At 45.7% G+C, this 11,238-nt stretch overlaps 1 protein-coding gene across 6 annotated transcripts in view; it reads left to right on the top strand.

Moving 5' to 3' along the window:
• abcg4a (ATP-binding cassette, sub-family G (WHITE), member 4a) overlaps positions 1 to 10,939 on the top strand; it is a 151,533-nt gene extending 140,594 nt beyond the window's left edge. For all 6 annotated transcript variants that reach the window (XM_041174495.1, XM_041174497.1, XM_041174499.1 and 3 more), the window contains one exon: positions 5,253 to 10,939. In XM_041174495.1, the coding sequence (XP_041030429.1) occupies positions 5,253 to 5,478 (226 nt within the window). In that variant the 3' untranslated portion in view covers positions 5,479 to 10,939. The remainder of the gene's footprint in view (positions 1 to 5,252) is intronic.
• The last annotated feature ends 299 nt before the right edge of the window (positions 10,940 to 11,238 follow it).

Genomic DNA, 11,238 nt, shown 5'->3' with positions numbered 1-11,238 from the left:
GAACTCCAGAGGATGTTTGTAGTATTAAAAATATTTGGGGGATGTTAGGGAGGGATCTAGGCATTCTTAAGCAGTAGGAGAAATTCTACCCTTGTTAGCTCAGGATATTGATATTAAGTGATGAGAGAACCAAACCAAATATAGTTACAATACAGCAATAAATCTATTTGGTGGTGGAACAGGCTTGAGTAGCTAAATGGCCTACTCCTGTTCCTATATTTGGTAATTGTACCAGTGCTGTACTACTATTTGTGGTGATTTGAATTGTATTCTTTATTGTGTGAGGAGAAAACTGACCAAATACATTAAATTATATTGCCAATCCTGACTCATTGGTTCCATCCAGCTTAACCAACACAATTTAGAGGAACTGAGTCTATCTCTATCTTACAGCATGTTAGTTGCTTAGTCTGCCCTGAGTAAACAGGAACGCTTCTCATTCTGGAGTGTGGATCACTTATAAGTGATTCGCTTAGCCAGGCGCAAACTGGGGTATTAGTCTGGCATAACGCAAGAGAAGAGTGCTGTAGCTGCAGGAAATCTGAAATAAAAACAAGAAATACTGGAAGTACTCAGCAAGTACGCTTCTGGGGAGAGACCAACGGAGTTAATATTTTCATCGATGACCCCTCGATAAATGACCCCAACACTCTGCTTAATAACCTGCATTTGCCTCTTGGTCTGGCTAAGGCTCGATTTTAAAATACTCATCCTTGATTTCAAATCCCTCCATGGCCTTGCCACTTCTTCTCTGTAACTTCCTGCCCCAATAAACTTCAAGATGTCTGCGCTGCACCAATTCTGACATCTCATGCAGCCCCAATTTTAATTGCTTCACCATTGACTGCTGCGATTTCAGCTACCTTGTCCCTAACCTCTGGAATTCCCTCCCTAAACCCTTCCACTTCTCTGCTCCTCCCTCCTCCATTAAAATGCTTCTTAAAATCTACCTCTTTGACCAGGTTTTTAGGCATCTGCCCAGATATCCCCTCCTATGACTCAGAGTCAAACTTTGATTGATAAAGTGCCTGTGAAGCACTTTGCGATGCTTTGCTATGTGAAAGGCGCTATATAAATACAAGGGGCAGGATTTTGCCCTCGGTAGGCGTGCGGGCCCCACCGGCTCGGCGGCAGACGGACAGCCGACCCCCGCCACCGAAACTGGGCCCGCAGCCATTTTGAGTGGGCAGGCCAATTAAGGCCCACCCAGCGGCCTTCCCATCAATGGCCTCAATTGGCCATTGACAGGTCGGCGGGCGGCCAGCAAAATCCGCTGGCCGCTCGCCTTCCTAAAAATTTATAGGGAGTGGGATGACGTCAGGGATTCCTCCCGACATCATCCAGCGTCATTTTCCCCTCGGAGACTGGGCCCCGCCCCCAGATCGCCGAGGGGAAAATCCTGGCCAGGGTGTGGCTTTAGTATTGGGATCAGGATGGAATCCCAGCCCGATTTCCTCGCCCATTCCAAACTGATGCTGAGGGCAACTTCATCGATCTCAGCTGCTGCTCCCAGCTGATCCTACAGAAAAGAAGCAAGCCACTTCCCTGCACAAAAATTTTAACAACATTATTGCTATCAAGTGTACTCAGTGCTCTCAATTACAATTTGACATCAAAAGCTTTAATTTCGAATGAACTTGACATAAAATTCAATAGCGCGCTCGGACCTACACCCGGCGCGCTCGGACCTACACCCGGCGCGCTCGGACCTACACCCGGCGCGCTCGGACCTACACCCGGCGCGCTCGGACATACACCCGGCGCGCTCGGACATACACCCGGCGCGCTCAGACATACACCCGGCGCGCTCAGACATACACCCGGCGCGCTCAGACATACACCCAGCGCGCTCAAAGCTACACCCGGCGCGCTCAGACATACACCCGGCGCGCTCAGACATACACCCGGCGCGCTCAGACCTACACCCGGCGCGCTCAGACCTACACCAGGCGCGCTCAGACCTACACCCGGCACGCTCAGACCTACACCCGGCGCGCTCAGACATACACCCGGCGCGCTCAGACATACACCCGGCGCGCTCAGACCTACACCCGGCGCGCTCAGACCTACACCCGGCGCGCTCAGACCTACACCCGGCGCGCTCAGACCTACACCCGGCGCGCTCAGACCTACACCCGGCGCGCTCAGACCTACACCCGGCGCGCTCAGACCTACACCCGGCGCGCTCAGACATACACCCGGCGCGCTCAGACATACACCCGGCGCGCTCAGACATACACCCGGCACGCTCAGACATACACCCGGCGCGCTCAAAGCTATACCCGGCGCGCTCGGACCTACACCCGGCGCGCTCGGACCTACACCCGGCGCGCTCGGACCTACACCCGGCGCGCTCGGACCTACACCCGGCGCGCTCGGACCTACACCCGGCGCACTCGGACCTACACCCGGCGCGCTCAAAGCTACACCCTGCGCGCTCGGAGCTACACCCGGCGCGCTCGGAGCTACACCCGGCGCGCTCGGAACTACACCCGGCGCGCTCGAAGCTACACCCGGCGCGCTCGAAGCTACACCCGGCGGGCTCGAAGCTACACCCGGCGGGCTCGAAGCTACACCCGGCGGGCTCGAAGCTACACCCGGCGGGCTCGGACCTACACCCGGCGGGCTCGGACCTACACCCGGCGTGCTCGAAGCTACACCCGGCGTGCTCGAAGCTACACCCGGAGCGCTCAAAGCTACACCCAGCGAGCACGAAGCTACACCCGCGCACTCAAAGCTACACCCTGTGCGCTTGGACCTACACCCGGCGCGCTCGAAGCTACACCCGGCGCACTCGAAGCTACACCCGGCGCGCTCGAAGCTACACCCGGCGGGCTCGAAGCTACACCCGGCGCGCTCTAAGCTACACCCGGCGCGCTCGGACCTACACCCGGCATGCTCGGACCTACACCCGGCGCGCTCGAAGCTACACCCGGCGCGCTCGAAGCTACACCCAGCGCGCTCGAAGCTACACCCGGCGCGCTCAGACCTACACCCGGTGTGCTCGAAGCTACACCCTGCACGCTCAGACCTACACCTGGCGCGCTCGAAACTACACCCTGCACGCTCAGACCTACACCCGGCGCGCTCGAAGCTACACCCGGCGCGCTCAGACCTACACCCGGCGCGCTCGAAGCTACACCCTGCACGCTCAGACCTACACCCGGCGTGCTCGAAGCTACACCCTGCACGCTCAGACCTACACCCGGCGTGCTCGAAGCTACACCCTGCGTGCTCAGACCTACACCCAGCGCGCTCGAAGCTACACCCTGCGTGCTCAGACCTACACCCGGCGTGCTCGAAGCTACACCCTGCACGCTCAGACCTACACCCGGCGTGCTCGAAGCTACACCCTGCGTGCTCAGACCTACACCCAGCGCGCTCGAAGCTACACCCTGCATGCTCAGACCTACACCCTGCGCGCTCGCAGCTACACCCGGTGCGCTTGGACCTACACCTGGCGCGCTCGAAACTACATCCGGCGCGCTCAAAGCTACACCCGGCGCGCTCAAAGCTACACCCAGCGCGCTCGAAGCTACAACCGGCGCACTCAGACCTACACCCGGCGCGCTCGAAGCTACACCGGGCGCGCTCGGACCTACACCCGGCGCGCTCGAAGCTACACCGGGCGCGCTCGGACCTACACCCGGCGCGCTCGAAGCTACACCGGGCGCGCTCGGACCTACACCGGGCGCACTCGGACCTACACCGGGCGCGTTCGGACCTACACCCGGCGCTTGAACCTATCAAATGCGCTCAGCAATCTGCATTGAAAAATACAAGGAAATTAATTACAGAAATAATATCTGAATTTATTCAGTTTTCCGTTTTGTCCAAAAAAATCATCCTGTTATACAGTCATGCTTGAGAGCACCACATGATCCTCATCAGTTCTTAATTCATTTTAATCTCAGCGGCCTGTACTTTCCACCCACCCACGCCCCCTCAGGTCTCAGGGTCTAAACTCTCCCACCCCCTCCGCCCTGCCCCTCCCTGCCTCCAATATCAGGATGTAAACTCTCCCCTCTCCCTCCAGCTTCCAGGCTCTCCCCTTTATCCCACCTTTGTCTTAACTCTCCCCCAACCCTTCCCGCCAGCCTCTAGGCCTCGGGACTTGCCAACCTCTCTCTCAGCAATGCCTCACTGTCCACCCCACCCCCTCCGAATTCCACAATACATCCGCCATTGCTCCCAAGCTGACTTCAAATCCGCACCAGGGCTGACCGGAAAATGTCACTTCCGGCTTCCAGCTGGCCCTGTGATCAGAGATTTCAGGGGTGGAGTGGGGAGGGGGAAAGAATGAGGGGGTGGGATGGGGGAAGGAGTGGAGGGCAGATAGAAGCGAGAGAGGAAGGATGGGAGGTGGCAAGGAGGGGAGGGGAGAAGGAGAGGAGGGGAAAGAGGAGGGGTGGGGGGAGAGGAGAAAAGAAGGAGGGTTGGGGGAAGAAGGGAGGGGAAAGAAGGGAGGGGAATAAAAGGGGGTCGGGTGGGGAATAAGGGGTCTGGTGGGTGGGAGGGAGGGAGAGAGAGAGGTTGGGTGGGGGTGTGGGGAGGTGTGACCCTATGCACTGCATACATAATCAGCTGATACTTAGGAACATTTTGGCTGTATATATATATATATATATCTATATATATATATATATTCACATTTTGTTGTAATCACTGCAGGATGGCAATTGATGACAATGCTGGCAGTTGATAACTATCACTTGACATCGCAAGAATGGTTTTAAGTGAAAATGAGAGCTAAGTGGTTAATTCTGAATGAAAATGAAATAGAACAGGACAGGCAGATGATTGCTTCTGAACGCAACTGATGCCAAGTGATGGCAAAATAAGCGCAGTTGATGTCAAATGAACTTTGTTGAAAGCAAATGATGTCAAATGATATGAAAAATTTTGGGTAGAGTTGGCCCATCTGTTCAATGCTACAGTTAATATTCTACACAAGGTCCTCCTCATCCCTCTATCTAACCCTGCCAGCATATCCTTTCTCCCTCATCTGCTTATCTAGATTCCTTGATATTGATGTAGTTGGAGTGTAAGATCAGACATGATGGAAGTGTGACTTACGCTTTTAGATCTGATGGTGAGGTGAGGTGCTCTCTCTGGATAATGTAAAGTTTAAGGCTTTCTAAGGCTATTTTGGTGCAATCGATGATGTAACATGAGCAAAATTCACTTGCAATAGCAATTGATTTTAAAAGAGTAACAATGCTGTTTGCTCATTCTTTTTCTTACTGAAACAGGTATGGATTTGAGGGTGTCATCTTGTCAATATATGGACTGGACAGAAAAAATCTGACATGCAATACTGAGTTTTGTCCTTTTAAGGAACCAACAAAAGTTCTGCAACAGTTGGATGTGCAGGACGCGAAGCTTTATATGGATTTCATCGTCCTTGGTATTTTTTTCATTATTTTGCGTCTCTTGGCCTACCTCGTCCTGCGATACAAAGTCAAGTCTGAGAGATAGAGAGGCAACTGCGTTGCAGGTGAATGTTCTCAGCATTCAGTCACATTGTCTATGAACAGGATTCATTGTGCTGAAATTTTGTTAAGGATGTGGCCTGTTAATTGGGCCCGCAGTGAACTAGGCCTCAAAGCCTGAACAATTAAGACTCCAAACATCATGATGGCTTGTGATGGGCCTTTTGGTTTTATGATTTTATTTTTGCTGCTCCAGTTACTTTAATGAACTTTGATTCATTCTCGCCCATCTGGAAAACACTTTGACAGAGGAAACAACCTTTTGGAGCTGTACAATGAAATAATTCTGTATGAGCCTTTTGCACAGTGACAATGCCCGAATGTTTCACCTCCTGAGTATGCGTTTGAAGAAACCCTGTTTGTGAATTGTTAGCTATACGCTACTCTTGAGGTATAGGTTTTTTTTTTAAAATGAAATTTTGATTTTTGATCAGGATTGTTAATAAGCACAGTTTTTGTAGAGCAATGTATGCTTTAACTTCTCACCTGGAGCATGTTAGCTTATAGCACGTCTTGTCAAATTATAATAATTGTAAGTTTTAAAAAAAAACGAAGCAAAGCTTTACAAACCAGGCTTTAACTGTTATAATAGCAGGCGTTGTGGAAAGTCTGTATTCGTTTCTGAAATTTCAAAAGCATATTTAAAAACAAGTACCGTCTTGAAAATGTTAAACATTTAGAATAGCTGTAGTATAATCAATTTTTACAGAATTTTGTATTACTCTTAATTTTATTATGTTTTGGTACCTGGAGATTTCCTTCTTTCCTTTATTTAAAGAATAGATCTGAATTATTCAAGTTTCCCTCCTCGCCCACACCACAGTTTATTTGATCGCACCTTCCACCTTCTATTTGTTTTTGACCATTCTGGTCCGTGACAGAACGCTTGCCCCATTTGTGTAGCTGCATTGAACAAATGCACCATTTTTTTATATCTACCACAGCGGATATCATCCCAAACTGTACCATTTCTTTAAAACCTAAATGTTTCAATATTTTATTAAAAACCTGCTATTTCCGAGTTTTTGTTAAAAATCACTTTTCACCTAACCTTTTATCAGTGCTGTATATTACCTTTCACATTGTGATGTTGTGATAACGTCCTCACCTGTCACAGCCTATATTCCTTATGAGTGCATTACAGAGACTTGTGAGATACCCTTAGTATCCAGTGAGTGGAAATGATTGGAGAAGTCGAGTGGGATGTTGGTTTTTGAACCAGATGAGAACAGGTTTTTCATCCAGCTGTGTGGAACTTTCTAAAGCGTACCCCTCTAGCCAAAAGTCTTCATTTTTTTCAGGTGCAGCTCTTTTTTTCAACATACCTCTGTATGTTATGGTGCGTAAGTGTTAATGATGAGTTACTGAGGGTTTTTCCTCAAATTTAATCATCACCAAATGAGTTCATGAACACTGGCCCTAATGACACATTCTTGTGTTACCATCTGAGTTCGGGCTTAAAAAGATGACAAACCTATTATTTTCAGTATCCTAATAATATGTAAACCAAATGCAGGTCTTCATGATACACTCTTGTTTATCCCATCCATTGAGTTAAGAGTTGCACTTATAAATGCTAATTAGAAGATGGATTTCATGGCGTCTGTCCTCCTTCTTTAGTCTCACTGTGACAGGAGTAATAATCAGTATCTCGCTGTGACATGTGGGTTCAGAATATTCCTACTTCGAACATGTTCCAGTAATTACAATGTGACATCTCCATGAAGCATGAAAACTCATGACGATGTTCTCACCTTGTATTGTACAAAATAACTTCTTTAGAAATATCATTGTGAAGCTTCATGTGACACGGTACTGCAGTATTTTACAGTCAACGACCCATTGATCCTTTGACCTCATCGGCGTAATGGACTGTCGTTCGTGAGACTCTTTGCTTGTACAGTTTTCTAATTTTAATTTTGGAACACTTGAGTTTAACTTCCCTATCAAAGGCTCATACACTTCATATTGGATCTCCTATAGACACCATAAAAATAAAATAAGACTTGCCTTCCTGTAGCACCTTTCATGACCACCTGATGTCTCACAGCGCTTTAGAGCCAATGAAGTACTTTTGAAGGATAGGTACTATTACTGTGTAAGAAAAACCAATTTGATCACTCGCTTTTACTATCTTTGACTTTTTGTCTGCAAATATTTTTATTGCCAGATTCAATTCTCCAGCTACTTCTCCTCTTAATTTTTTTTTTGGTCTTTAGTCACTTATTTGAGCACAGTTCACTTAAATGTGAAATCCCAACTCTGCTCAGCAGGGTCTAAAATATGATCTTAGGTCAGAGGGTTTCGTACAGATAAGGTGTCCCCTCTCTCCCCCTAAGTAAAATATGAGGCAGTTTAACATACAGTGATATTTTGATGATGGTCTTTTCAATCCCCAATGATTAACCATTTCACTACCTAATATTCACTGTTGTGTGGCTGAAGGCAGAAGATGTGAATGCGAATTATGGAACAAAATAAATGCCAGTTGAGCCATCAGCATCATTTTTTTCCACAGAACATGTATAATCTATACCCTCCTGGGTTCTACCCAAACCAATTTATTTCTCAAGGAAAGTTTCTGTAAATATTCTTCCTTCTAGACCTTTCCTAATGAGGAAACATAAATCAAGCAACTCTCCTGTATCTGCATTGTGTGACTTTAACCAGTTGACTTCCTCAGCTTGACTCTCCGATGATCCCAGTAATTAAGGGAACCATCATATTCCCAACAGAATTTGATCATCTTGATATGTACTTGCAAGCCTCTGAAACAAGCCCTTTCCTTTCTCCCTATTGTTGCATAGCTCTGTCCTTCTTATGTGCTTCAGGAGGATGGGACTTCTATTTACTTCTTTCTCCTCTGAGATTAAATCTTAAGTACCATAAATTCCAGTAAGGAGGCAGAAACCCAAGAAAATTCAATGGATGCGGGAAGGTGAGTTTGAGCATCCTGCCACTTCAAAAATCATGCTCAACCATGGTTTCATGAGGACAAAGAGACTTTGGTGGGAGAAAAGTGGCCCATCCAGTCAAACATTCATTCTTGAAACTTCTCCGTCAAACCATCTGGACCTCTGCATCATCTGTTTTCAAATAATTTTGAAAATATATTTGCTGAATGTAAGTTCAGAGGAATTTTAAATGCGGCATAAAACATTTAAGTGTTCATCCATAACCAAGAGGATTAAAAATATAACTAGTGCGAGCCTGACAAGAGGGAAGTTCTACCTCTTTGTATTTGCAGAATCAATGCAATTGTAAGATTTAACTGCCATATATGTGTAAATAGAGCTAAACAATCTGCAAGGATGTCAAAGAATTCAGCACATTGATGAGACCAATTTATATTGTACAGTTCACCTGAAAGCTGACGCTATTGATCTCTGGTGCCAGTCTATCATAGCAACATTTGAATTAACTCTTTGCCATCATTAAAGATGGGGCCTCATCATCAGGACAATCTTTTTCTAAAGCTCACTAAGTTAAAAGAAATTAAAAGCCTCAAATGCAGGAAATGAAAAATCAAAACAGCAGCAATCTACTTTTAATTCCAAGTTGCTTAATCTGCGTTTTCTATTGAGTCAAATGAAAGCGGTACAACAACAACAAAAATTCCTGCACTGTTTTAATTAAACATGCTTCATGAAAACTACTGGGTAATTTGAATTTTTTTATCTAGCAAAAAACTACTTGGAATTAACTGGAGTAGATTATATGTGCCTGGCAAGCTATTCGGGGCAAGGTTGGTTAAAATTCTGGTGGGTGCCATTGTGTCATTGATGAAGAGTCCAACTGGAAACCTTAACCTTTATGGCTAAGATATCAATCATCCTGCTTTATTTAAAAAATCAAGATTCATCTTACCATTTTGTTTCTGCTGAAAAAAATACTTTATGAACTTATTGCTGTTTTACCATCGATGCTATGTGTGAGTAGTCTAGACGAATTAGTGAAGCCAACACTCAGAGAATTAATTGAGCTCTCTCATCTCCCATGGCTTCAAGTCTTGGTTACTACCTTGTTGCTTCTTTTATGAAAAACTTTTTTGGCTTTGCTCCTGATCTACAACTGACTCTTGAGGTAGGAAAATGAACAGATTTAGCAGTAAAAACCCTGGCATGTCAACATCTTTAGGAGATAAGGGAAGGAAATTGGGAAGGAAAAGAACAAAAACAAACCTGAGAACCACCATTACTGCCCTCCTTGTTGAGTTGAGCATGGTCACGTTGCCAGAACTTTGACCAGAGGTCACTTCCTTCAATCACCAGAGAGAAACAGCACTGTCAGCATTGAGTTAATGTTAGGAACGTGATTCAGGTTCACAAAGAGTGAGACAGATCATAAACCTGTTTCAAGAGGCGTGCACTGTTTTGGACGACTCTGATCTGAGTGTGGAGTGGTGCTCAGGCAGGGAGAATAACACGTTTGATTCTCCACTTTTGGAGGTGGAACTTTGGGCCAGAGGTTGGCATTTTCGGAGACTTAAGTTTTTGACCGGCAACAAAATGTGACATTATCAAGACAAAAAGTAGTTGATGACAGAAGATGAGTGAGTGTGGGAAACTCCTTAGTGAAGCTGTAGCTGCAAGACACTGGACTAACTAGTAGCTATATAAGATAGGGTCAATATTCTGGAATGATCAGATCAAATAGATTGAAGGTCCTTCTGCATCTGAGCCTGTTTTAATCAGTTGATATTTGTATTCACTGTGCTAATAGAAAATACATTATTAGTGTTACATGCTCTGCTGATCATGGTTTGCACATGAATGCTAAAGAAAAGGTTCAGCTTTGCACCATTGATGGAAAGAGTTTGCTTCAGTACAGTCATTTTGAAATCCCAACTTATTCCATAACATTCAGCCAGCATTCCTGCCCTTGATCGGCATCCATTGACCCACACTGGAAAATGCCCATGTAAGTTTGTGTGAACATTGAGTAGTAATGGGATTGGGCTTGGGTGTGATGCTGTCCACGTTTGAATAGTTAACTGAAATTCACTGGGCTCATGTGAAGAATGGCTACTTTGGTCAGCTACTTGAGGACTGTTGGAATCCATGGAATTGTATGGCAGAAGAGTCATTGATTTTTGAAGAGAGAAAGGTTGGGTCAAAAATGAACTGAAGGGATTTGAGGCAACTACATACTCTGAGAATGCATTAAAGAATGTTTTACCTTAATGAATTAACCAAAATTATTTTCTTTCCATGGCTTGTTCTGTTTACATTGCACGTGCTAAAGACTTGACTGTCAGGCTGATTTTTAAACAGAACTAAAGTCAACACACGGGTCACATATTAATAAAGTTTATGCAAATCAAAGATGTGATGTCCAAAATTGCTAATAAATATTTATACGAGTGACTTCTGTTTTATTGTATGTTATTTTCTGTAAAAACTTTCTGTTACCATATATTACTAATAAAATGACTATTTATATCCTGACCTTTGATCTATTGTGTGCTGGGGACTCGAGTATATTATTTTCTCTCACACCCACAAAATCAAAGCAGATCCTGTAAAGTGTGATGCTAACTAATGGCCATTAAATATGATGACTCGTATTGCTACCTGTCCCATTTTGGGTTGAATCGGGGAGTGAGATACTGTATCCAGGAATGTCTAATGATTGAACTGAATACAACAGAGGAAGATTTTACTTGATTGTTTTGCGCACACCTATTTCTAATTCTATAACATCGCCTCACTCTGTCTCAGCTCATCCATTGCTGAAACTCCAATCC

The sequence above is a fragment of the Carcharodon carcharias genome, chromosome 25 (assembly GCF_017639515.1).
Source record: "Carcharodon carcharias isolate sCarCar2 chromosome 25, sCarCar2.pri, whole genome shotgun sequence".
Classification (NCBI taxonomy): domain Eukaryota; kingdom Metazoa; phylum Chordata; class Chondrichthyes; order Lamniformes; family Lamnidae; genus Carcharodon; species Carcharodon carcharias.
The sequence above is the reverse complement of the archived record's forward strand: the minus strand, read 5'-3'. Positions and strand labels throughout refer to the sequence as shown.